The 27,727-nt window shown below is 41.9% G+C and overlaps 1 protein-coding gene across 4 annotated transcripts; it reads left to right on the top strand.

Annotated features, from left to right (window-relative positions):
• The first annotated feature begins 1,144 nt into the window (after positions 1 to 1,144).
• On the top strand, positions 1,145 to 26,628 carry KHDRBS1 (KH RNA binding domain containing, signal transduction associated 1). Of its 4 annotated transcripts, none has more exons than XM_083511636.1 (12): positions 1,145 to 1,722; positions 9,611 to 9,735; positions 11,615 to 11,731; positions 13,340 to 13,486; positions 15,208 to 15,341; positions 15,480 to 15,509; positions 16,638 to 16,851; positions 18,448 to 18,515; positions 19,150 to 19,208; positions 20,990 to 21,182; positions 24,247 to 24,296; positions 26,232 to 26,628. In XM_083511636.1, the coding sequence occupies exons 1-10, from the start codon at positions 1,380 to 1,382 to the stop codon at positions 21,085 to 21,087; spliced, it is 1,335 nt and encodes a 444-aa protein (XP_083367762.1). In that variant the 5' UTR covers positions 1,145 to 1,379; the 3' UTR covers positions 21,088 to 21,182; positions 24,247 to 24,296; positions 26,232 to 26,628. The 4 variants fall into 4 exon arrangements, with proteins under 4 accessions (XP_083367762.1, XP_083367761.1, XP_083367764.1 ...); XM_083511635.1 differs by having other exon boundaries at positions 1,146 to 1,722; positions 20,990 to 23,522; positions 25,430 to 26,628; XM_083511638.1 differs by lacking the exon at positions 15,480 to 15,509 and having other exon boundaries at positions 1,147 to 1,722.
• The last annotated feature ends 1,099 nt before the right edge of the window (positions 26,629 to 27,727 follow it).

Below are 27,727 nucleotides of genomic sequence, written 5' to 3'. Positions count from 1 at the left end.
TCTTCTTACGTTCTTATTCGAATGCTCCGGATTTTTGCTTCTTCTTAAGGTGTGCGCTCATTAGGGCGCTTCTGGTCTGGCACATGCGAGATTGAACACTGCTATTATGCAACTCGGCATTTAACAACGCACACGGTTATCGTACGGTAACTGTTGGGAAATCATTTGCATTTTGTCTTTCTGTAAACTTCTAAGAAAATTATTCACTGAGGCGGCGATGGGGAAACCCATGCGGGGGCGCGCTCCCGCGCCCTCCATGGTTCCTGCGCACGCGGCTGTGCATTGTCCTCCTCGCTTCGCCATGAGGGCGCGCGCGCTCCCGCGCTCGGCCTCTCGCTCTCAGCTTTGTCCTCGGCGAAGGAGTTTGTCACGAGAATTAGACTTACGAATGTAGACTCGCCCACAGAGCACAGATTCCGGGTTCACCTAGACAGCCACAAGTACGGAGGCGTTCGCTTGTTTGAAACGAGGAAAGTTGCCCATGGAGGACAAGAGAGTTTGGTACGCTTTTTAGCATCTAATAGGCGACAGGAGCGAGTTCCCTTCGCGAACAAAAGCTAGCAAGAAAGGCAGCTGCTTTCTTATGGCGCGGGGATTGATCGTGAACGTGACTGGAGTTCTTAAGCAGCTTAAGGCTGCGCTCTACTGCATACACTGCTGCAGCGTCGGTACTCCTGGCTCAAGTTTTGAAAAAGTTTCCCAAATCATATTTTCCCACGGAATAAAGCTGAATTAGAAAGAGCATTAACGTCTCTTTGTACTGCTGCTTCCATTTCGTTTCGGGGAGGCCACGCTGCTTTCCGAATCCAGCTAAAAACTACTTTCTATTGTTCTCCATGAGCAGCGCTCACTTTTCTCTTATGGAAAGGGGGGGGGAGGAGAGAGAGAAGTAGGAGGGAATTTGTACAGTGAACCTTTACTTCCAATGTATTTTTTCTCTATATGTATGTAGTCTACGAACCACGCATGAGCCCTGAATTACATCTAAGACGCATGCGCAGGGCGTGTGCGCACGGCGAGCTGATAGGAAAGAGGGCCGTCTCTTCAATGGAATGCTGCGCCTGCGCGGCTCATCCCGGCACTGCATTTTTTTTGTTCGTGGCGAAGAGGCCTTAGGCTGGCGCGTGCGCAGTGGGCGCCCTCGCGAGGTCTGCGCACGCGCATTCCTGGCTTGAGTCGAGAAGAACGGTTGGAGGCGGCCGTACTTTGGGCGCGAGGCAGGGGAAGAAAGAAAGAGGCGAAGAAGCAGAAGCAGTTCCCGCGCGCACGAGGCGTTTCCGCTCCGGCCCTCCCTCCGCTTCCTGTCTCGGCGGCCCCGGCGCTCAGTCGGCGTGGCAACCCTGTTCCCTCGCGCGCCTTTGCCGCTCCTTCGGCCGCGGATGCAGCGCCGCGAGGACCTCGCCGCCCCCGGCCGCCTGGGCAGGGCCCCGGGCCCGGCGGCTCCCCCGGGCCGCCTCCAGTCGCCTCAGGCCGCCGCCTCCCCGAGGAGGCCTCCGCGGGGCGGAGGTGGCGGGGTGCGCGGGCCCCAGCCGCCGCCCCTGCTGCCGCCCTCGGCCACCGGCTCGGCTCCGCCGGCCCCCAGCGTCGTCCCTACCCCGCTGATTCCCGGCGCCGGGTCCGCGGCCAAGGCCGAGCCCGAGAACAAGTACCTGCCCGAGCTCATGGCCGAGAAGGACAGCCTGGACCCTTCCTTCACCCACGCCATGCAGCTGCTGCAAGCCGGTAAACGCCCCTGCCGTGGGGGAGGGGAGGGGAGAGGGGCCGCCGACACTGTGGCGACTACTCGGCTGATTTGGGGGTGGGGTGGGGAGATGAGTCCCAGCGTCCTGTAGAATAATAGTAACAGAAAAGGTGGAGTGCCTGAATGCATCCACTGGAACACTATAGTACAAATTAGTAAGCCCCCCTGCCAATCATAGTTAGTCTGACATCCTTTACTTTTCCAGGCATATACTTAAAAATGTAATCAAGTATAAAGGTGTATGAAGAAGGCCATATGTGCCCTAACTTTCCCCCTCAGTATAAGTTTTGGTAGGCTAGAACCCATTTGATCTGGTGCTGATCCTATTTGTTGATCAGACTTAACAGGATGGGAGAACTCAAGATAGTTTATACTCCAGTTAGTTGAGCAAATTCGTTGTCTCTTCCTCTTCCTCTTCCCCGCCCCCAAACCCCCATCCTGTATTCTTGTCAAGGTCGTAAAACTGGGCTCCTTTGCCATTTTAAATAAACTCCCACCCCCATGTAACCCATCTGCTTACATATATTTTCAAATGGTAGGTGTGGCATGTTGACGGTATGAATAAAGGAATACTGAACAGAAACTGCTCTTCTAGTTTAGAGAATCCTTCTTGCCTAGTTTATGGTGGTAATTCCTATTTTCCATAGGCAAGTGACTGTTATACTCTTGGAGCAGGGTTCGAAATTAGCAGGGCGCCAGGCGCATTTCGCTCCTAAAGATTCTCCATTTGCAAGCACTTCAAAAAGTCGGTGTCATTTTTTGCACCTGGCTGACACTCAAGGATTAGTGAAATGTATGTGCTTTGAAGCCTCGAAATGTATGTTAAGGATTGACAATATGTTATGGAGTTTAACAAAAAAGAGTAGAGTGTTTTGAAAACTGAAGTATGGTACCAATATTTTTGTTGTAAACATTAAATTAAATATGTATTAACAATTTAATTCAAAAATGTGATACCAAAATATCAAAAAGTTTCACCAACCTCCCCCAATGGTGACTAGACATTCTGTTTTGGTGTCCACAACCCAGGTCCTAGGAGCCATTTGGCTCCTAGCTTTTCTATCCCAGTTTCTAACACTGCCTTGGAGAGCATGCATATGAGTGGCAGAGAGTGTAGTAAAGCAGGAAATTGGAAGTTTCTTAACATGGAGTCTGGGGCATGTAATTTTTCATGTAGTGATGGGAAGGTGGGCCTTACCTCCAGAATCTTGTTTATCTTGTTTCTGACAAAGGGAAGACAGTTGTTTTCAAATGGAGGTGTGAAAGTACATAGGAATGACAGAAATGGTGGTGAGGACTATAATAGTGATCGCCAAGGTAGAAGTAGAGTTCAGGGCTCCTGTTATTCTAATAGTGATGCAGAGGTGCAGCTTTTCTTGACACAACAAGTTCAAGCTGTACCTGCTGAAAGTCTCCTACACTACTTTACATCTGTTGGGAAAGGCTCGTTTAGGTAGTTGGCAGGCTGTGTCAATTCTCTGCCATCCTCTCTTGGATCTGGAAGTTGTGGATGAGGAAGGGGAACTTGAGAAGCTGCCTCACCTGTCAGATCTTTGGCCCCTCTTGTTCAGTATTGCCTACACTGACTGGCAGCAGCTCTCCAGGACTTCAGATGAAACTTTCCCAGCCCTGGAAATGGTGGGCACCCAGTCTGAGTGTGTGCTCTACCACTGAGCTCCAGCACTTCTGCTTAGTGTCTGTGTCTTACTAGTCAGACGGTAATGGTTAAAAAACCCCAGTTAATTTGCATGTAGTGTTGGTCACCTCTTACCCTGGTCAAGCTGGAGAAATTACAGTGGTTTTCTGCTCAGTGAAGTCTGTAGTGCCTCTAGTGTATCTGTTATGAAGATTGGTACTAGTGGCACTATAGGCTTTATAATGTGATAGTGGGTACAGAAATGCCATCTAAGTTGGTGGTCAGAGGTAGACTTAGAGAATTGGACCCTAGAATTTCCACCCAAGTATTGGGATTTTTTTTTTATTCCAGGAGATTTCAAGCAGAGCATTCTGTGTATCTCTCCCCTTCCCCTCTTGCTGAGACAGAGGGCTTTGTAATCTCATTGCTATGCATATCTGTATTTGTCCTTGTTTCCAGTGAAACTATTAAATAGAGTGGAAATGGCAGTCTTTGTCTTGCTAGCACCCTCCTTCCCCATCTTGACAGTGTCTAATCGCCTGCTGTAGCCGTATCACCACAGTGCAGCTGCTGTGCTTTCAAGCTTTCACTATATCAAGAGAACAACAACTGTTTGGAAATAACCAGTCAGAATTTAGAACAAAGGTGAATGCTAGATTTTTGACTTGTGTGTAAGGTGAGGAACATTCTTGATCTAAGAACTAATTAACTTTTTAAAGCAGAGTTCATGTAATTAAGGCAGATTTCTTTGCTTTTTGAAACAGTTCAGAGGTGCTTTGATTTAATCTTGCTGGATGACAGGCCTGTTTCATTACTTTATTTCTCTGCGAATGAGAAGCTTCATGTTGTATTGCTATGCAAGAAGCAGTGCTTTTTCTGTGGGTACTCAGGGGTACTCAGTACTGGCACCCCAAATGTTAAAAGTGTTGCACTTACTGTAACAACTTTATGGTGAGTACCAACATTTTTTTTCCTTTTTCCTTTTTTCTTTTTTAAAGCACTGGCAAGAACAATGAAAGTAAAGAAATTGTATCAGTAAAGAATTTTAATTTGAGAATGAAGTCAAACACCCCAAACAGTAAATTCTGCTCTTGCAAAAACATTTATACAGTAACCACAGGCAGAAGAGCTTTCTAGACTCTTCTTATATTCTACAAATAACTTCTAAGTACATAACTAATATATTAATTGCAAGAGTCATTGTTCTAGTTGTCCTATATTTTTATGTTCCAAACATTTTAGAAAATCCTAGACAAATTATATGTGAGCCAGCAGAAGCCTCACAGCTGGAGAATTCAAATCAATATGTAAAAGTTGCTTTGCAACCACCTGCTGTTTCTTGGCCCTTGCTGTCCCCTTGGGTCACCTGGCCACTATGCCCAATTATGGCAGAAAGTCCTGTCAGGGTCTCAAGTTTAGACCATAACCTGCAATCCAAGAGATGTGTGAGACACCTCAGCCTCATTTTTTGCTACCTCATTCTTCCATCTCTTCTGAGTTCCTTCCTGTTAGTTTTTTAAAAGTGCTCCCCCCCCTTTTCTATGTAGTTTCAAAAAAAACTGGAAAGGGCAGTACAGTGGTACCTTGGGTTACATACGCTTCAGGTTACATACACTTCAGGTTACAGACTCCACTAACCCAAAAATATTACCTCGGGTTAAGAACTTTGCTTCAGGTTGAGAACAAAAATCATTCTCTGCCGGCACAGCAGCAGCAGGAGGCCCCATTAGCTAAAGTGGTGCTTCAGGTTATGAAAAGTTTCAGGTTAAGAACAGACAGCCGGAACGAATTAAATACTTAACCTGAGGTACCACTGTACTTGATTAGAATTAATTGATTGGGCTTTTTTTCTTTTTACTGGTTGTCTGATGAAAGAAATAGTTTTCATCAGCTATTTGAGAACAGATTGGTAGACTTATATGTGTGTAGCCATAACACACTGAAGAATTTGGTAAAATAAAAATATTCTATACTAGAGAATAGTCCTATCACACATATTATGGCTTCCTTATGAATAGATCTGATAAGGTTGGAACTTCTAAACTGAGGGCCAAGGTTGAGGAAGCCTATCTTACACCAGTCTCAGCCTTTACATCATAATAATGGAGCAAAGCTCTGCCCATTTCTTCCTTTGCCCGTATGTACTTTTTAAGGCTGAGATTGAAGCCAGGCTCCCAGGCACAAGAAACAGCTTTCATGGGCAATGACCCAGCCAACAGATCCAGGGCCCTGGGATTGGAGGAAGGGAGGAGAGCAAAATGACGGGAGGAGGGGGAGGTCTTCAAATGCTCTTCCAAGAGCACAATGAGTAGGACAAATGCTACCCTAGCTTAAATAAATTGATGCATTGTTCGCATCCGTTGTAACTACATGAGGATCCATGACTTGCATAAGTGTTCTTGTGCCATGGTAATACTGGAAAACACCAGACTGGTTTTTATAGAACTGCTCAGTAACAACACCTAGGTAAAATTTTATTTGATTGTGGTTGAGTGGGCCAGTTCCCATGTAAGAAACATGTAGTTTCAGTATTCATTTTTTTCATTTACTAAATCTGACTATGCCTTTGTGGCAGCCATTTTATGATTTGATGACACCCCCATGGCAGCCATTTTGTGGTGGTCCCCACCACACACTTTTAAAGTTCCCAGTGTGTCAGTGGAGTTGAAAAGATCAGGGGTTAGAGAAGTTGGGAAGCCCTGCTTTAGACTTGTACTTCCTAGCCTCTTTTTACCAACATGCTTTCTTCCTGTTAGTAGTGTACAGTCCCTGCTGTGTCTATGACCTCTGGTGAGTAATTTGCATCAGAAAACTGTTGCCCTAAAGGTGATCTAATTAAGCATGTTTAGTTTACTTGTATTTAGTAAACAAAGTTAAAAACTTTAAAACATCCAGAGTTGCCTAATAATATTGTATATGCAGTTGGCTTCCATTCACTCTTACTAACGAACTTATAAAGCCAACCATTTCCTGGGGGGGGGGGGAGAATAAAGCAGTAAAAAATTCCACCCCTACCACCTGCTCTGTCCTACTTTTTGCCATCCTGCCTCTTAGCCAAACTCCTCTTCTTTCCCTTTCCCAATGATATCCCTTTCCCTTCTGTATACAATGTGAAGTTCTTTGGAGACCTCTCATGTCTTGTCTTTCACCTGTTTTTCTATTGGATTCTTTCTTCTATCAGCAACTTGCTTCTGATTTCCTTGTCTCTTAGTTACCCTATATCCAAGGGAGTATGCTTAGTCCTTATTCTCCCTAAATGAAGTTCTGATTCTAGCCAACTTTACAGCTTTTACTTTCTGTCCAAAAGTTATACTGGTATTCAGTTATTTTAAGTTCATTGAGAGATTGGAAAATATAAATTTATAATTTTCTATAAAACAATAAAAAAGGTCATAGATCAATAGGTGTACAGTATTTCTGGTTAAATTATGGTACTGATATATATTTACCTAAACCGATTGTGCTTCCTTGAAACTATGCAAGACTAGCTCTTAGAATTTGTCCAGTCTAGCATATGCTGTAGCTTTTAATTCTTTCATCAGCACTGCCCTCTGGCAGTCCCTTATTCCGGGCCTTTTTAGAATCCTCTTGATGGAGCCATATGAGTGAAGTATAACATTGCTAATTCATGCACAGAGAATGGTGTTCTGACCTTGTTTAGCAGAGTGCTGGGTATATGAGTGGGAGTTGAAATAAAATATTATTACATCTGCTAAATAGCCTTCTGGCTAGATATTTGCTTTTTTTTAAAGGTAGGAGTAAAAATCCATTTGTCCAGGTGGCAAAGTATCTGCAATGTGTTGATTGTTTTGTGCATTAAAGACTAGACTAGGCCTTGTATTTAGTTACATGAGGTGCCATATTTTCCTTTACATTTGGACTTTGTCTAAAAGGTAGGTGCTCACACACTGCTGCAATGCAGTTGGCCATGGCGTTCAGCACTGGTGAACATTTATGCCAGGTTTGGGAACCTTTTGACTTCCAGATGTTGCTAAACTACAACTCCCACCATCCCTGACTGTTTGCTGTACTTGCTAAGGCTGATGTAGTTCAGCAACATATGAAGGGCAAAAAGTTTCCCACTCCTGTTAAATGCAGAAGAATAGGAGTGTATGAGGATCCTATGAGTATGTAAACACTTTCATATACAAAAGCCTTGTTAACATAAGAAATGTATCAATTTCAGGTACCAGTATAATATTTTGAGCATGTGGAGCTAGTTACCCTGGTTTCATGGGCTCGTGAACCCCTGAGAAGTTCTGGGTGGTTTTCTGGCAGGTCAGCAGTGCCATTGTAGGGCAGCTTCAGCTTGGATAGCTTTTACAGCAACAGCAGCAGCCGGAAATCTAAAAGTGTCGCTTTTTGCGTTAGAAAAGTAATAGCATCAGAGAATGTCCATCTATACCTTTCTGGAAGCTTCTTTTTGAGTTACTCCAGAACAGGTTATTTCCAAGCAAGTTTGTTGGGAAACAAAAGGAATTTGTTTCCGTTGGTGAGACACTTGTCCGCATCTGCACATGCATGTCTATGGTTGAGTAAGATGGTGTCTGCAGTCTTCTGCAGCCCCCAACCAGGTCTGGAGGCTTTTGGCAAATCAATTATCAGCCTTTTGGTAAATAACCTAACTCACCCGTAGTTCATTATGGAGTTTGAAGTCAAAATGTTACAGCAAGGCTAGTTATTCCTTAAAATAGAATTTATATTGTTCGTGCACATTGATGCATAAAACTCTGTTTCTCCTGGTGAAGGCAATCTTTTCTAAAATGTAGTTCTTAACAGAATAAATTGGTTTCTGTGCTTCAGTAATTCTCTTAGCAATGTTGAACAGCTTGTGGTTTAAAACCTTTATTCTTCATGCAAAAAAATCAAGAAATTTTAGCATGCTTTGGTGACTTCTATGAAAATCAATTTAATATTCAAAGAGCCTGAAATATGGGTTAGAAGGGCTCTTCAAGGTCATTTAAATGAAAGGGGGGGGGAGTAAAACCTACTGATCAATTTCTGTCTTTTTATCATGAAAGTTTTTGGTTTTTTTTTTTTTACTTTCGGTAGGCATCTTGTATTCAACCTGAAGTTACTTATTGGTCCTAGTAGTTTTACTGTTGGACTGACTTTTGTTCCATAGTTGCTGAGTAAACTCTTAGAGCAGGGGTCAGGAAACTTTTTCAGCAGGGGGCCGGTCCACTGCCCCTCAGAGCTTGGGGGGGGGCGGGGCGGACGAAGTATATTTTGAAAAAAAGAATGAACAAATTCCTATGCTCCACAAATAACCCAGAGATGTATTTTAAATAAAAGGACACATTCTACTCATGTGAAAACACACTGATTCCTGGACCGTCCGCATGCTGGATTTAGAAGGTGATTGGGCTGGATGCGGCCCCTGGGCCTTAGTTTGCCTACCTATGTCTTAGAGCTTCTGTGACTTAGGTGTTTTCCTTCTTGCATCCTTGGAAAACTTTGGGCTTTGTTTAGAGAAGGCCTACCCAAAAAGTAGTAATATCTTCTTGAAATTCCTATATTTCCTTCAGCCTGTCATAGGGAAGGCCTTGGAACTTGGCAAGCAGCCCAGTTGTGTCACTTGCAAATTGAGAGCTTGCCAGTTACATTCTTGGACTTCCTTTTAGTGCAAATACACACATCTTCAAATATTTGATGTCACAACCAGAGCAGAAAGGGATCGTCCTGTTACAAAATTGCCTGGTAAAGACAGGCAAGAAAGAAAGGGTCTTGCACCGGGATGTTTTCCATTACAGCAGACGTGGTCGTCTCAGAATTGGGGGTGTTCTGGTGTGGCATGGGTCTGTAGAGTTTTCTTAGAAATGTTTGGGGGAGAACTGGGTAATAACTGGCTTCCGCATGGCTACTGCCTTAATAAAATGCAATACGTAGGTAAGATGTTGCTGGGAGCAAATGAGAAAAGCTACAAAGTAGCAAAACTGTATAAAAGCAGCTGTCTCTCCCTTTCACTTTGGTTTAGAAACAGTTAGCTAACATAAGTGCAAATAGGACAATGATGTATGTATGTTTGTTTGTTTGTTTGGTGGGCCTATTGGCTAGGTTGTGGAAAAACTGAGTTTGGGACTCACTTGCACAGTCATGTACCTTGAATGGGGAGGGGGGTGATTCTAGACAAGCTGCCTCTTGTACCTGCTTTTACATGTGCATCCTGTTGGGTTTTTATTTTTTAAAAAAGGTTGAAGTGCTGTCTCAATTGTATGCTTTGTCTTATTTAGAAATCGACAAAATTCAGAAAGGTGAATCAAAGAAAGATGAGGAAGAGACCTATCTGGACCTGTTTTCTCATAAGAACATGAAGCTGAAAGAACGAGTTCTCATCCCAGTCAAGCAATACCCTAAGGTGAAGGCCAGCAAATGCCTCATTAATGTCCTGTAAAGGGATGCTTATGACAAGTTCCACTCACAGCAGCTGTTTGCTTTGAGCTGTCCTGATTTATGCCAATGCATTTATTGCTGTTGTTAAATATTTCCAAGGTGTTTCTGCTGTATTTTCTTTGTGTTTGTAGCAGGCCAGAGCATAGGCTTATGAATGATATTTTTTGTACTTGAAAATGTTTATTATTGGCAATATATATATCATTCCTTGTGCATATGGCATGTCACAAAACATAAGAGGACAGGTCCCTGCCCTGAGGATGCTACAGTCTAAATTTGCCATAGCAAGAAAAAAGAGAGGAGGGGAGACAGTGATATACATGGGGGAAAGGGGCCAGATTTCAGTTACAGTTAGGTAGTAAGATGAGAACTAGAGTTGTGCCACAGAAGTGGCATTGAATAGATCAGGGCTTTTTGTGCCCCCCTAAAGTCTGTCATTTTCTTTAAAAATAGACAGGGAAACCATCCTGACTGATCCTGCTGTGATGTCAAAAGGCTTTTGTTAGGGTTACCAACTTTTTTAAAATAACAATTTCTAGATATTTTTTTACTAGCAGTTTCTCTAGGTGATGTCAAAATAATAAAAAAATTGGGGGGTGTCCCTAATGCCCCCTAATTAGTCCAACCTTTTAAACAACATATCTTATACATGTAAGTTTACCGAGCATTCCCACAAGCCCCCAGATGTGAATCTGTGATACCAAAAGTCTTTTGCCTCTAAGCCACCTTTCCTCCAGTGTGTTCTTTTAAAATGCAAACACTTTCACTATACACACTTGATTGCTAACTTACCAGAATCTGGTTCATTCACCCTTTGGTTTTTTCTAGAAAGCCAAAATGGGTACAGTTTAAAATTTAGGGAAACTTATAATTGCTGATCCTAGTCATTGCAGTATAAATTTTAAAGTACCGTATTTTCCCCTCTATAACACACAGATTTTTTCTCCTAAAAAGGAAGGGGAAATGTCTGTGTGTGTTATTGAGCGAATGTGTGGTCCCTGGAGCCGAAAAATCAGGCAATAATCAAATCGCGCTTCACGGAGAAGGGAAACCTGAAAAGAGGAAGTGGCTGCTTTCCTGCATTCTGCCTCAGGGTCTTACTGCGCACCCGCCTCTGTTTCGTTGCTGTGTTTGCTGAAACGAACAAAGAGCAGGGAAAGCCCCTCCCCTCCAGGCAAGCAGAGGGGAAAGCAGAGTGTCGTTCCTTCTAATTCCTCTCTGTGCTGCTGGGGGAGAGGGAGAGAGGGGGGGAGGGAGAGAGAGGGGGAGGGAGAGAGAGAGAGATGGCTGGCTTGGGCGGGGAGAAACTTTTGCCTTTGTTTCCTCCCTCCCATTAAATCCCTCTCCTGCATTCTTAGCCAGCTGCTTCTCTGCACACCCCTCTCATGTTCCTTCTTTGTTTTTCCTTCGCTCCCCACTTAAAATGTGGTTACAAAGCATAGATCCATATGGATCCTCAGGATCTTTGCATTGGGTCACCCCAAATTCACCATCAGATCACATAGCATGTCCATGGCTACAGCCTGCACCAGAAAAATCACGCACCCACTGTTGCCTGGGGCTGCAATGGTGCAAAAACGTGGTTACAAAGCATGGATCCACAGGAATTCTCAGGATTTTTGCATTGGGTCACCCCAAATTCACCATCAGATCACATGTCTGTGGCCACAGCATGAAGCACAAAAATGATACATCCACTGTTTCATTCATAATGTTTTTTCCCTTGTTTTCCTCCTCTAAAAATGATGTGCGTGTTATGGTCAGGTGCGTGTTATAGAGCGAAAAATACGGTAACTTAATTCTGTTTTTGAAACTAAGAAAAAAATCTGTTTCTCTCCTTTTAGTTTAACTTTGTTGGGAAGATCCTGGGACCCCAAGGCAACACCATCAAGCGACTGCAGGAAGAAACTGGAGCAAAGATATCTGTACTGGGGAAGGGGTCAATGAGAGACAAGGCAAAGGTAGGGGTACTGGGCTCAAAGTACAAATACTTTTGTGTGTTTTAGAACTCTGGATTTTTTTCATAGATGGTTGGGTTGGCCAACCGTTTGTTGACAGCACATTGCCTTTAAGTAAAAGTGTTGTGTTACTTACCTTTGAAAAATGCATTGATGACTTAGAACTTCAAAATCCCCAGGAGTGAGTACTTGTTGCTTTGCCATTAATCACAGAATGAGCAGGCAGCTCATTAACAGAATGCAATAGTCTTTTCTAATACAACCAATGCCAAGTGTTTGTTGTATCTAGGCTATGTAAAGAAAAGAGATTCATAGAGCATCACTTCAAAGTTGAGCTCTTGCTTCTCACGTTTCCATGTGACTTTGAAGAGGGCATCTAACTGAAATCTTGGTTTTCTTAACTTTTTAAAATTGTACTTGTGAAGGCTACTGTTAAGCCTCTAGATTGTTTAAAACCAAGTAAATAAATCTTGAGTTTATGCTAGTCAGGATTTTTCATTGCCAAGTAAGTGAGAAGAGAAATAAATGAATCTTATTGGAAGCCCATTTTTCATATTTCTTTGGAATATCAGTTGGCAAAATTCTTTGGAGTCGATATAAGCAAGCAAAAGTTTAGGGCCTGGACCATCTGGGGATAACTAGTTTAGGGTTGGCACAGGTAAATAATTTTTTTAGTAAAACTAATGTTAGACTTTGTTTTGATTCCTGTTTTTAGAATTATGTACTAGGAGGCATAAATGAAAGACTGTTGTCGGGGTCTGAGATTTCTACCAAAATGTCTAGTCCTGTACTTGTGTTTTATCCTGCCACCTTTATTTGCAAATAGGTGAGCAGTTGCTGTTGCAGTCATTAGGTGTGAAGAATCCACTTGTGTGTCCGTGTCCAAGCACAGAGCAGTCTCAGCTTAAAAAAAAGTTTCCAGATTAAAAATATGGGTGGGCAGTTAATTGTGCACCAAAAGATTAGCACCACTGGCCAGTAAAGCAAGTGCTGCCACAATTACATGGGCCTCTCCAAATGGCAGTAAAATTCACCTAGGTCAAACTGTCATAAAAGTCATTACTAGCCCAGTAAAATAACTCATGGATTGAAGGGTCCAGAGCTGTAGCAACAGCCTCCTAAGCCTTAGTAGTTAGTTCTGTCATGAATATATGGAGCCCTTCAATAAGGTGTTGAATCCAGTTTCACACATGCAAACTGGAAGCAATAGTAAAATTACCTTACAGCAGGCTTTCTCAACCTCAGCCCTCCAGATGTTTTTTTTGAGACTACAGTTCCCATCATCCCTGACCACTGGTCCTGCTAGCTAGGGATCATGGGAGTTGTAGGCCAAAAAAAATCTGGAGGAAGCCTGCCTTACAGCAAGCAGGTAAGGATGATCATTTTTTTCTTTGAGAACTAGGGAAAGATGTGAGACATAATCCCAATACTTCATTCCTTTAAGCATCATAGAATTTGTCTCTGCTTCCTGGGGAAAAATTCTGAGAGGTTGGTGGCATCTGTTTGCAGATGTGGCAAAGCAACACTTGTCTCTTTATGTGAGTAACAGGAAGGCTTGTGTTGTCTTTTAAAACCTCTAGCCATCTACTGTAACAGTTGTTTGTTTTTCAGGAGGAAGAACTGCGCAAGGGGGGTGACCCAAAGTATGCTCATTTAAATATGGACCTGCATGTCTTCATTGAAGTTTTCGGGCCACCCTGTGAGGCTTATGCTCTTATGGCCCATGCCATGGAAGAAGTCAAAAAGTTCCTTGTTCCGGTACATACCACCTTCTTTTTCTAAAATGTTCTGCATAATGACATGTTTGGTCTTGGCAAGGTGTGTTCAAGGAGAACAGATTGTGGCAAAGCATATTCCATAGAATAAGCTCAGTCAGAAAGAAAAAGGAGATAATGTTTTGAGTAAGGCAGTACTAAGTATTGACAATTCAATCACCGGAGCTGAACAAATGCTTCGTTCCAAAACTTAATTGCAGCCAACCCACCTATGCAGTTGGATGTCTTTCTGCAAAAAAGACTCCAAGCAGTCATAGATACGAAAGACCTTGTCCTATTTTGAAAAAAGTGTTGGGTTGACATTTAAAAATTATAATCTTAGAGATTTTGCAATAGTTACTTAAGAACTTAAAGGCTATTAAAGGGTCAAAAGATTGGACTCTAGGGAAGATGCCATCAAGAGATTGGCTGCTCCAAAAGTTGTCAAGAACTGAATTTTATTTGCTAACACCTGCAAATGTTCTTTTTGTGGGGCGGGGGGACCTCCTGATCTTTTATTCATTTTAGAGAACCAAGGATTCTAATATCTGGATTGCTGGTTTGGTTTTGCCTTCTGAAATTTGTTACATGAATTGTAGGTGCAGTTGAGCTCTCTGAAATGGAAACTCCTGCTGAGGTTTCAACTCAACTAGAGAAGGGAACTTTAGCTCTAATGCACCATTTTAAGACTAGCTGGGGGGTTTTCACCTCAGGTTTAATATCTGTCTTGAAAAGCAGAAAGACCTTTCTAGAAATATTCAGAAATGACTAGCTTTCATTATTCATCAGCAGAGGAAATTGTTGGATCTCATGTTCTAAAGGTGTGAGGTGTGTATGTGCACACATTGTGGAGAGTACACAGGAATTTGGGGGTGGGGGTTGTCTTAGTTATCCCTGTTGAGCTGAGCTTCTAGACAGGGAATTGTAGAAGCCTCTTAGACAGGCACTGCTGTGCAGCTAAAGCAGAACAAGAGTTCCATGTCTGCACTGCTGTGAATAACAATGGACTTCTGATATATTTGTTTTTGTTCTAATGCACACAACACAAAATGACTGCGAGTGCCTCAGTTTTGAATATGGTGCACAAAGGGGTAGAGCTACATAGACACTGCATGTAAGGTTTGTGAAGCTTTGAAGGCCTCCACATATCAAAAAGGATACAAAAGTGGTCGCTCTTCTTTGAAGCCATCTGTTCCTTTTAGTTTGCCAAAACCACCCCCTATCTTTTAACACTTTACTGTGTTACTGTTGCACCCCTCCAACAGATTGGCATCAGTGACTGGATTCCCTACTGGATTTAGGGAGTGAAATGCTTTTGCTCTGCTGCTAATCCCTCCACAGATTGCCTGAAATTGTACCCCCTGGAGAGTGCAGAATGCACAGAGCAGGGACAGAAGTGGAAAGAGGCAGCTTAGAGTTACTGGTGAGCATTTGCTCTTTGGACTGAAACCATTTCCTGCCTCCTCTGAATGGGAACAAGAAATTTAGGTTGCTAAGGGAGCCCACTTCTCAGAGCATTTGACAGGCAGGAAGGCCAGCTGTTCTACAAGGGTGCAGAGGATGTTTTGTGGCAGCTGTTGTGATTTAGGCTGCTGCCCATAGCACTCACCTATACCTTTCCAAACAGAGCTGCTGTTAGCAGCACAAAAACCCATTTCAAATAAAATGAGTGAGATTATTATTTTTTGCATGGCCTAGAAATTAATTCCCTCTGTTTTTGCTTAGGATATGATGGATGACATCTGCCAGGAGCAGTTTCTGGAGCTGTCTTATCTCAATGGTGTGCCAGAGCCAACACGAGGTCGAGGGATTCCTGTACGAGGAAGGGGAGCTGTGCCCCCACCTCCACCTGTTCCTAGGTAACAAATGGAAATGTTGCTAGAGATGAGCTCTTGCTGGTTGTAGTTGCATCTTTAAGCAGTAAGATTGTGCTTCTGATGGTTTGGGGAGGTGGGGAAGCGATATGGGCTTAATGGCTGTTTCAATTTTTTTTTTAGTGTGTGGAGTGGGGCAGCCTTGCTGAACAGGTGAGAGGCAATAGAAAAGGCACTCAGTCATATTTCCCATAGGTGGTGGGTTTTGAGTCTTAGTTTACTCTCGCAGTTGCAAGCTTTTTCTTGTTCAGCATGTTGACAATACCAGATCTTTGAGGGGGTTTATGAATTGTCCAATAGGGTGGTGGCCCATTAATTGTAGACCATCTTTAATTATTCCTAAACTCCACGGTCCTACCAATGCATTCTGCACTAAGCAAGGATAACATGAGATTTTTGAAACTTTGGTTTTCATTTAAGAAAGTTTCCAACCCTTGTTTCAGAGAGACAGTTGAATGTTTTCTAAGTCTCTCAGGCCAGGTGGATATAGCTTTAAGTGCCCTTCACAGCTGCCTTTGCTCTGCTCTTTGCTACTTTATCTTAACCCTTCTTGACCTAGACATCACTGCTCCATAAAATTGCTAATCTGCTTACCTACATCTGTGCATCTGCCCCTTACTTCATGTCTTTCCTTTATTATGTTTCCCTTTGGCAACTCCTGTTCTTAACATTAAAAACCCCCATAAATTATTCAACTTGTTTTTATTACTGGTTGTTAGCCGCCCTTAGCCCGGTCTTGGCTGGGGAGGGCGGGGTATAAATAAAAAAATATTATTATTATTATTATTATCATTATTATTCAAAATCCAAATATCAGAAGCAGCCTCAGTTGTGTAGGTTTTTCCATACACATCTTTATATATATAGACACTGGGCTGTATGAACATCAAGTGATAATGCTTCCTCTCTCCTTTGCTTCCAAAAACTACTTTGTGCTAAACTTAGAAAGACTATAAAGGCCCATTTCTTTTTTGAGATCTCTTGCGCCTTTTGCATTGACAGCTGATGCTGCTAGTTTGGCTTATCTTTGAAGTGATTCTGGTAGGTACTTAAATCTTTGCTACTTGCTCAATCCAAGTTTCATATTTGGGCATTTTTAGCTCATGTCTCCGTACATCACACAGCAAATTTTACTAGATTTAATTTTGTCATTCATCTCTGCTGCTAGGCCTCTGCAAATTGAGCATCTGTATAGACAACAGATTAGATTTAGTGGGTGTCCAGAGCATGGTTGTGTGCAGATTGTGTGTGCCTGCTAACTCTTCTGTCCCCTTTTTATAGGGGACGTGGTGTGGGACCTCCACCACCACCTCCACGTGGAGCTCTTGTGCGGGGGGCCCCAGTGAGAGGTGCCATTGCAAGAGGAGCAGCTGTGGCCCGGGGTGTTCCCCCTCTTCCAGCAGTGAGAGGTGCCCCTGCACCAAGAGCTCGGGCAGCCGGCATTCAAAGAATACCTCTTCCTCCCCCTCCTGCACCAGAGACCTATGAAGATTATGTAAGCAGTTTTTAACTTTCTGAGAGGAGGGAGAAAGTCTGATAACAGATCACTTGTGCCTAAAAACTTTGGTTTATCCACAACACCCAAGATTATACATATGTAAGAACATAGATAGCAGCTTTTGTCAGAGTCAGATGACTGGTCTGTCTAGCACAGTATTGTCAGCAGTGATTGACTGCGATTCACTATGGGGTTTCAAACCAGGGTCTTTCCCAGCACTGCCTAAAGATGCTGGGGCTTGAACCTGGGACCTGCAAGCAAATAGCCTGCTCCTCCCACAGAGTTAGACCCTTTTTGACCACGTTAACACCTTACATTTCAAGTACTATGATATCACTTTAAACAATCATGCCTTCTCCCAAAGAATTATGGGAGCTATTGTTTGTTAAGGGTGCTGAGAGGTGTTAAGAGCCCCCACCCATTTACCTCACAGCGCTGCAATCTTCAGAGTGGTTTAACAGTCAATCCCTCTTCCCAGAGAATTCTGAGAATTGTAGCTTCCTGAATATGGGTCTCCTAACAGCTCTCAGCACTCTTAACAGACTACATCTCCCAGAAGCCTGAGAAAAGCTATGACTGTTTAAAGTAAAATCATACTGTTTTAAATACAGTGGTACCTCGAGTTAAGAACTTAATTCATTCTGGAGGTCCATTCTTAACCTGAAACTGTTCTTAACCTGAGGTACCACTTTAGCTAATGGGGCCTCCTGCTGGAGCTGCCACACCGCCGCCACGCGATTTCTGTTTTCATCCTGAAGCAAAGTTCTTAACCTGAGGTAGCGGAGTCTGTAACCTGAAGCGTCTGTAACCCGAGGTACCACTGTATATGGTGGGGTCTTCCTCTCTTGTGCACACACACAACTTTGAAAGAATATAACAGATGTCATTTGATAAGTACTGCACTGGGGAAAGGCATGCTTGCTTGGTGCTGTACAGGAGAGCTTGATAATAGCACGGGCCTTTGGACCTGGCTACTTTAAAAAGTAATGGCCCTTAAGAATGACTAAGCCTTGTCTTCAGTGGAGAAAATAGCACCAAGCAGAGACAGAAATTGTGTCTGCTTGGCAGTTGTTTTTCTCTCTGCTAGCCTCATCCTCCTTACACTGCATCTTTAATGCTTTCTGATGCACAGAAATAAGACTTGATCCCAGATCCCAGTGAAGGACTAATTGGCAAAGGACTACTTGCATAATCTAGGCGACCTTGGTTGCTCGGAAGTATGGAGGGAGGGTGATTGTACCAGTTCTTAAATAAATTTCACAAACTTTGTAGTAGGAAACCAGGTTTTGCCATGCTGACTGGGGTGATGTAGTCCAAAATATCTGGAAGACAACAGGTTGGGGAAGTCTGGTCTATTCCATTTATTAGACCAATATTTTTATATCTACACTGGGCAATTGTATTTTTTTAGTGCGTGAAATATTTCCAAGGACATTGTTTGGATAACTGCAAGGTAAAGTGATGTGTGTTTGAAGGGGGTACCTGTGTATCACTTTTGTGATTTGGACTTTTATAGATGGTACTTTGCTTGGTATTTTATTTTTTATTTTTTTACAATAGCTGACTCCACCCTTGCCTCTTTGTCTATTCCAGGGCTATGACGATGCTTATGCAGAGCAAAGTTACGAAGGCTATGAAGGCTACTACAGCCAGGGTCAACAGTAAGTGCTTCCTTTTGATTACGTAGAATCAAGTTGGAAGAGGACTTGGCGGGTAATGTTGTCCAACCCACTACAATGCAGAAATATGCAGTTGGCTCATACAGGGATCCAATCCACAACCTTTATTAGCATCACGTTCTAACCAACTGAGCCACATTAGTTCTTAATTGCCCTGTATCTTCAGTAGAACACAAGCATATTGTGCTTGTGTGTGCTTCTGCATCTATACCATGAGTATCTGTGTTACAAGGATCAGCACTGTCCAGCATTCCCTGGGCTTTGAGTGATTGGTTAACTACAGAATTGCAAAGCACTGTGTTCCCCAAAAGTCAGGTAAAGGACCCCATCGCATCCACTAAGCCTCGGCCTCATTGGCATGAACTTTTCCTTTACTGTTTGTGAAGATAGCTGGGCCTGGGCTCCTTCTTCCCTTACAACTTTAGCTAATAGGCAGTATTGCAAGGAAGCATAGTATCTGCTCTAGGGAGTTCCTAACTATTGCAAGAAGCACGTTCACATTACCCTCTCTGTGAGATAGATGGTCATTTGGACCATCCTAAATAATAACAGCATGATGATTAGAAAGATACACCATCTCAAGGGATAATAATAATACTCCGTCTTGTTATTGCAGGGAAACAGAATATTATGACTATGGACATGGTGAAGCACAGGAATCTTATGAAGCGTATGGTACGTCTGCATGCTCTGTTGCCATGGCAGTAGCAGAACTCTGTGTTCGATATATTTTAGTCAGTTATTTTTTTGCCTTGAATGCAAAAGATAAAAAGGTTATCATGATCTAAGTTTTTTGAGAGGCAGTATGTAGGATATAACGAGTCTTTTCAGCTGAGAACAAATCTGGAGATCTTGCCTTTAGCTGATGTTACTCTGAAAATGTCCAATAATCTTAAGAATATACTGGCTATCTTAGTGCAATGAAAATGTTTACTAGAAAGTCTAATTACCAGTGAGTTTCATCCCAAGTTTTCATTCTGCACCAAAAAGCAGAGCTGTTATTGTTCTGCTAACCACTAGAAAGTGCAAGACACTCAGCAGGGAATAATAAAGCCCTGTGGTCTTCTCTCTTTCATTTTTAACTTGCAAGATTTCAGCTGACATTTTGCCACACATTCTAGACCATTTTTAAATGCTTAAAGCTAAGGACTGTATGTGTGTATCTTTGTAAAGGAAAGGTTGGATTTCTCAGGATGCTGAATTCTTTGCCAATAATTCCATTCCACATTGGCACAGTACAGTCATGAAATCCATGAAGCTTTAAATATCACCAGTGTGAGACAAGAAGTATTTAGCTGCCAAAGAATTCTCGGATGAGTATGAGGAAGATAAAAATGAGAGCTCCTTGCAACTCTAAGAAGGTTTGTCCCCTTCTACACTGAGATATTGGCAACTATGGAAACAGCTTTCTGGTCATGACAATCTTTGTGAAAGATTGCCAGTGTTTCCATTTATCTGTCCTCTTCCTTTGGGTTGACTCTAAGCATTATTTCTCTGCCTCTTCAGTATTACTGTTGCATCCTCTGATTTTCCTGACTGAAGGGACCAAACTTCCTCTGGGCCACTGGGCATGACAATGTTTCTCTTAATTAGTTCAGTTGTAACTAATTTTAGTGTATGTGCCTGCTTTCCTGTGGACAAAATGAGAAAAATAACTTGTGTGAGCCAGCTATGTTGAATTAGAAGTGTGAAGTTTTAGCTAGTAAGAAGAGGATGGATTTCAGCAAAACTATTTTTGTCTTGTTTTTGAAAGGAACCTGGTACTTTTCTGATGTTTCATTTCCCCCAAAACTGTTAATATTCCTCCTTATTATGCCTTCTATGTTTGGTGAAAATAATAGTTTCCTACTGCACCTGAGGACTGTATGGTCTCCTGTTGGGCATGTGCAAGGAGGGTATGTTCTGATGGCACATGATGCAGCTTGCTGAAGTCTGGTCTAGTCAGTCCTTTGGATAGGAAGACACCCTGGAAACCCCGATGCCACCTTGAGCTCTGTGATGAAACAGAGGCGAGATAGAACTTGTACTAAATTTTAAAAGTATTTTCTCAGGGCAACAAAGGCTATGGTGGTAACACATGAGAGCAGACAACTACGGTAAACCCCTCAGTTGAAGCTGTCCACTTGTAGAGAAGCATGCGTCCTTTAAAAATATATGTTCCATTAATAAACTACTAGGAGTGGAGTTGTGTGCAGCAAAACTTTGGCCAATTCTGTGTTTTCATTACCTGCAATGAGCCATTTGGACTCTTGATGATTTGTGCAAGACTTCTGCGTCTTGCCAGCTCTGAATGGCACTTCACATACACTCCAGTTCCTTCCAAAGCACCATTTGGTAGCACACTGAAATCTATGCCTAGGTCTCTTTTCAGGGTTATTTGCTAACACCATGATTCATGAAAAGCAAAACAGTTGTCCTTTTTCTGCTGCCTACATGCGCTATTTTCTTTCCTGCAGGTCAAGATGATTGGAATGGAACAAGGCCCTCGCTCAAGGCCCCTCCGACTAGGCCAGTGAAGGGAGCGTACAGAGAGCACCCATATGGACGCTATTAAAGCATACATGAGGGGGAAATATCACTTTTGAGCAAACAGTTGTTTCTGATTCTTGTATCTCCCAGGATTCCTGTTGCTTTACCCACAACAGACAAGTAATTGTCTCCCTGATTTTTCTCTGGCTCCCTTTTTCTCCCACCTCCATCCTCCCCCACCACTGACCTTGCATTCTGGCTTCTGTATGTAGTATTTTAAAATAATTTAGATTTAGAAGACTGAATTCAATTTTTAAGTGTGTAGGTGGCTTTTTTTTCTCTGTTTAGATATATAAACACAACTGTACCTTTAAAAAGAAAAAGTTGAGGTAAAAAATGTTAGTTTCCAAAGTGACATGCTTGCTTAACAGTTATGAAATTAAAGTTTGTTAATCTTTTAAGTATTTTTTGTTTTTTAGGCAACCCATAAAAGTTGTAGTTGCAGAATCCCCAAAGTAGGCTACATTTCAAAATTCAGGGTTGGCTTTTAATGACTTAAAATCATAATGTAATGGTAGCAACTGCCGCAGTTTAAAAAGTAAGCTCAAATGTCAACACTTTGCCCTTAAAAGCAGATTGCTTGATTAATCTTAAGTTTAAATGTTAATAGAAAGAATTCTCCTTAACAGATAAAACAGTAATTTTTTTTCTCAATCAGTTTAACTTTAAAAAAAAAAAAATTAGGTTTGTAACATTGACCATGTGGGTTTTGAAATCTAGCCCCAGTGTTGAGATGCTAGTGACGGACGTTCTCCAGCAAAAGGTGTTCTTGGCTTAATTCTGCATGAAGAATTTTTAAGAGAAGTGGACATCTAGCTGCTCTGTAATTTTTATATTGCTCTAACTGCCCAGTGTTTTGATATTAGGAAGTATTAAATGAATAGCTGTGCATTGTGTCTCTCTCTTTTTTCTTTTCTTTTTTCTTAAAGGAAAAGCTGAACACTTGAGTGTTTGCAGTACATAATACAGCTCAGGCTTAAAATTGGCAAAACTGTAAAGCTTTTAGCCATTCCAGTGACATGTTCAAGTGCGTCTCAACACTAGCTTTATGTTAAAAAGGGACATTGCAGCTGAAAAAAGCAAGGAGCTTCATTTTGTACATAGATTTGTACACTGTTCTCCCATTTTGTTCTTGGAAGATTAAATGCTACTACTTGTGTAAGCCTGCCTAAATAGGTAGCTAAAATTTGTCAAGATGTCTGCAGCAGTTTGTCAATAAAGTTTAGTCCTTTTTTAATCAAAGTAAATGTGATGAATTGTCATTTTTTTTAATTTTGGTGAAGCAGTAAAATAGATTGTCCTCTTTCAATTAATTTAAATTAATGCTAAAGTACTTGGTCTGTTTTTTAAAAAGAAGTTCTCTTAAAATCCGAATACGTTTTTAAAATGGTATGTTCTGAAAGTTTTAAAACTTTACCAAGCTGAGTAAGCTTAATTTTAAAACAAAATTGTTTTTCACCCCCTGGAAGTTGAGCAGTTAGCCAGAAACGGGGCTTCAAGTGGCAGCATCAGTGTTCTGTTTCACTGAAGGGTTGAGACATCTGCTGGCTTTTTATCTTGAGTCTGCGGACAGCTGCTTCTGCACCAGCCCCTTTGTAGCTGCTATTGATTTCAAAAGGGCAGAGTGGCCTTGCGCAAGCCCCATTCATTTTGGTGACACCTGCGCAAGGAATGTCCCCAGGGGATTGTGCCCTCTGCAGAGAGGCGGAAATTGTTGATCCAAAAGTAACTTTCATCAAAACCGTGTGACTCCAAAAGCCTTTTTCACAGATAGAAAAGAAGACTTCTTCCTTTTGCTGCATCCACAGATTTCCCTCTCCTCAGACTGCCTGCTTTTCAGGGCGGCATTCCTTGGGTTCCAAAGCAATTACAAAGTGGTGGCTTATGTAGGGAGCAGGCAGATTGTTCTCAATAGCCCGTTAGGAAAGGCACATAATGCAGCTTTGCTAACTGCCCACCTGTCCACACATCCCCATGTTAGTGATTTGCTGCCTTCAAAGAAAATCAGCTTCCCTGCCTGGTTGTCTGGAGGAAAGTCTCACTCACTGCAGATGACCAGGTTAAACAGCTGTTGACAAGCCTGGCATGATAGCAGAACTGACTGCTGTGAAGAGCTGGTGGCTTGTACTTACTCTCCCTTCTTGGCAAAATTTAAAATCGAGTATTCACTGGGAAAGAACTGCTTGGGGGTGAAAAAAAAGTCCACTGTTACTGTCAAATTGCTCATAGCAGTGCATGATTGAGGGAAGCTACTTTTAAAAGCCAAAAAGAGTTGTATTTGTAGATTGTTATTTTAAAAAAATGTAAATAACTGAATTTTCCACAATGGTTTGGAGTCAGCTTTCAGGGCTTAATGTCTTGCTTGATGAAAAGAACGCCCAAAACCCCCCTTTTAAAGGAAAATTATCGCAGGAGAATTCAGGATGTCTTAAAGCTAACATGCACCGAAAAACTCAAAAGGTAACCTAAATGTCTGATTTTAATGGCACATTTCTTTTACATAAAATGTGACGGCAACTTGCATAAACTTTTATTACTGAAGAAGTTCTTCAAATGTTAATTTTAAATGTAAAATCTTGTTTAAAAAAGATGGTTTAAAAATAGATACTTAAAATACATCCACTTGCTTATGCATAAATTAGCAATAATGTTTTAATACTTGTGCCCTTTGTCATTTGCAATGGACTGTAACCTTGGGCAAAAAAAAAAAGCAAAAAAAAAGCAAACAGAATCGAACCTTAAATATCAAAAATGGATGTAGCTAGTCCTCTGTGTTTACCAACAAAATCTACTCAGTTATTCAAGTAAAACTCTGGCCCTTATTGACCCAGTATTGCTGTTCACTATATTAAAACATTTAGTACTTAGGTATTAAGTTGCATGTGTTGGTTTTTTTCCCCCTAGAGCAGTGGGTCCTAATTGGTGGTCTGTGGACCCCGGGGTCTGCGTAACCCACCCAGGGGGTCCGTGGCACCGTTCACATAACAAAACTACCCTGGAGATAACAAAAAATTCAAAAGTAAGGGATCCATGGCTTAGCTTCTGAAAAACAGGGGATCCGCAGTCCTTAGCTAATTGGGAACCACTGCCCTAGAGTTTTTAAATTGCATGCCAAGAGTGTATCAACATTTGTTTTGATTTGTGAGTCGTTATGAAGATGCTTACTACTCTTCTCTGTTTGCAGGAGGTGCTCTGCTGTTGGGGTGAAAATGACGTTTGCTGAGGACAAGTTGGGTATGCTATTCGGCTGTTTCTACTTTTCTGGTTTTGGAACAAAGAACTTTTGTATCTCATATAAGCTACATTTGCATGACCAGTCACTTCGGTTCAATAAGGCTGTGCTGGCGCTTAACTCGTCATTTAGCCAAAACAGGCCAAAAATCAAGACAGAAGGATGGGCAAGGCTGTGTACGCAATGGTTTAAAAACATATATTCGGTTTTGACACTATGGGAAGTGTCAAAATGCATAAACATTGCATATTTTGCATAGTTCACTCTAGTCTGGGGAGGGTCAGTCACTGAAGCCCCAGCCCCAAATATCGGACATATTATTCACCTCTCTGGCTTCTGCAACTGTAGCAGGCACTTCAAGCATACTTTGAAATCTTCAGGAAGCTAAAATATTTGCACCTTCTGCTTGTTTCTAAGTGCCTGTGGGATTATGCCACACAGAACACGAATACAGCCTGCCCTTCAGGAACTATTTTGGAGCTGTTTGTTCATGTGAATGTTGCCAACCCCAGTTGGCACTTGATTCCTTCTCCCTTTGCCTTTAAAGCAATTGGCAGGTTCTCCTAAGACAGGTGTGGGGAATTTGTTGACTCACCAGGTGCGTCAGCCCCAGCTTCCATGCCTAACAATCAAGAGTGATATTTGTAATCCTGCAGTGCTTGGAGGCGGGGGCACCAGTGGGTCTCCCTTATCTGAAAAAATTGTGGCAGTTAGGAAATGAAGTCTTTGCTGGCCAAAGGAAAGTGCCGGAAAAGAAAATAGGAGAGAAATTGCCAAAGTATACAGCTGTGAGGTCACCAATTACCTACTGCCGAACCTCTGCATCTTCTCAGCTGATTAATTAGCATCTTGAACTTGGCAGAGAGCCCACACGTCCCAGCTAAGCTAGATGATCTTATGAATAAGTCATTCAACCCAGTGGCCCCTCACTGACCAATAATGACCTAGCAGAGAACTTAAGCTAGTAAAGCATTTTACATGCTACAAAAATTATATAAATTACTGTTTTCATAGAGTTGAAAGCACATATGTGTGGTTCAGTATGTTAGGGTGTGAACCATTGACTAATGGAAGCGCTCCCTCTAGTGGCTTCAGAATGATCACTTAACTATCTAGCTTGTTTCTTCCCGCTCAGATCCAAAGAAAACAACACTGCAAGCTGGGAAGAAACTATTGAGAAAACAACTGAGTGAAACTATTTAACAGGCAGGACCACAGTGAGTCGATTCCGGACCTTTCTGAGCAATGTGCTCAAAAGACGAGCTCCCCAAACCTAGAATGGTGACCCCAAATCAGGCCAGGGTTTATCATGGGAAGGGGGGGAAATTATGAGCCAGAAAACCTAACTTTTCCATTACAATAAACTGAGCAAACAGAATGCTTGAATCTGTCTTCTCCAACCTAGTGTCCCTCAGATGTTTTGAATCGCAACTCTCATCATCCCAAGCCAGCATGACCATGGGGACAATCAGAAATGTAGTCCATGGCCCCAGGTTTAGGAAGACTTTGCACTGTGGGATAGTGTGTGACCCAAAATCACCCATTGCAGAGCATAGATTTGAAGCTGAGTCTCCGCAGTTGGAAGCTCTAACCATTACATCACATTGATTGGGTACTTTTTTTGAGACACAGCATGATTCTTTGAAAGATTTCCAAATTAACTCTGTTGCAGTTCTTCTCTTGAGGTTGCAACCCAGCAAGACTATATGTGTGCATGGAAAGAATATGTAGCTAGAAGAGTTGTCTCTTCACCATGTAGGTGTATTACAAACCTATAGGTCTTCAGCACTGCCCTCCATATTTGCTGTGTATTTAGGGGCCCTGGAAACCCTGACCTAAAGGAACTACAATATGAGAACCATTGACATAACTTTTGCAGCATAATTTACTGGTTACATCCTGAGTTTCAGTAATTCTCTCCTATTTTTCTCTAATAGATGGAATCATCAAATACAAGAAGAAGAGGCAACATTATTATGAGGCACATTTTTACCAAGAAGTGCTCTTTTGAGAATTTCTAATCTCTGTAAACTATATGTGTACTGGGGCTTCAAAGACCTGTTTTCAGTTGGTTCAGTTTTGAGTCTGGGATCCTTTAAGTTCAGTTTAAATAATCCTCACACTAATCCTTGGAAGTGCTTGTGAAAGAACATGTAGAATACAAGGTACATTTTGTGCTGGCACAAGTTCACTACAACATTCATTGCAGGCAAACATGGCAGTGTTACATCTGTTTATTACTGGACCATGAAGTAGATGAGCCCCAGATACATTATTTGAGTGTGCTGTGGTATTGAGTACATTTTAATAAAGGTACTCCATTTTTTTAAAAAAGCGATTTCATGTTAAATCATTTTAGTAAATTTGTATTATTTCTTAATCTCCCAACACTAGAATGGCTTCCTGCCTCTTTTGATCCATACCAAGGTTGAATTGTAATTGTACAGGTAATTCAGTTGAAATTTTTAATATGCTCAAACACTGAAGTTTTGGGGTTTGGGAAAATGACTGTATATATGGTATGTTACAGAAATGTGTGGTCTTTAATTTTCTTGTCTGAAATTAATTTTTTCATGGAAGCCTTCTGGCACTGATTAGCTGGAGAAATCCCTGCTTTTCTCTGCAACCTTCAGGGCTAGAAATGAGCTTCTTATTTTCTCCTGTTTTTCTTCCCCACACTACCACAACTGGGTGTTACAATAGTTGCCAGACTATAAACATCTGGTACTAATGTAAGAGTATTCTTGATTCTATGACTGTTTTTACGTGTGGTTGTTTTTTTTTAAAAAAAAACCACAGTAATTTAAAAATCCTTGTCTTGAAAGTGAAGTTTACACCCTTGGTGGGGGGGGGGAATCTACTCTTTAAAAATTGAGATTCTTTAAAAATACAAAAGGTGACAAGCGTATTTTTGGGAAAACAGCAGCAGTCACATCATAACTGGTTACCAGGTAAACCCTAGATTAATCTCAACTTTGATTTAACCTTACCTTGAAATTATTTACCAAAACAATACGTCAAGGGAGCAGTCTTCCAAAAAGAGGATTAACATACAGCAGCCTTCTCCAGCCTGGAGCCCTCCAAATTGATTGATTTTTTTTAATTTACTTATTTATTTACTGGACTACAACTCTATAATTAGTTTCAGCCAGCATTGCCAGTAGTCAGGGGGTTATTGGTGTTATGGTACAAAACATCTGGAAGGTGAAAGGTAACGAGAGAAGGCAAAGCAGGATTTATTTTGTCAGGTATAGGAGTGCTCAGCTCTGCAGCATGCAATACAGTGCTTCTGACTACACACACAATGCATTTCCTGGTGTATATATCTAAATCAGGAGTGTGCTTTGGTGTGGAAGGCATGGTGACAGGATCTGGAGCTTCAGCATCTCAGTTTAGAAATTGAGGAAAGAGTATGCCCTTTGGTGGACATTGT

This window comes from Podarcis liolepis (genome assembly GCF_965112155.1).
Source record: "Podarcis liolepis genome assembly, chromosome: 7".
Classification (NCBI taxonomy): Eukaryota; Metazoa; Chordata; class Lepidosauria; order Squamata; family Lacertidae; genus Podarcis; species Podarcis liolepis.
Note: the sequence above shows the minus strand (reverse complement) of the source record. Positions and strands in the feature narration are given on the sequence as shown.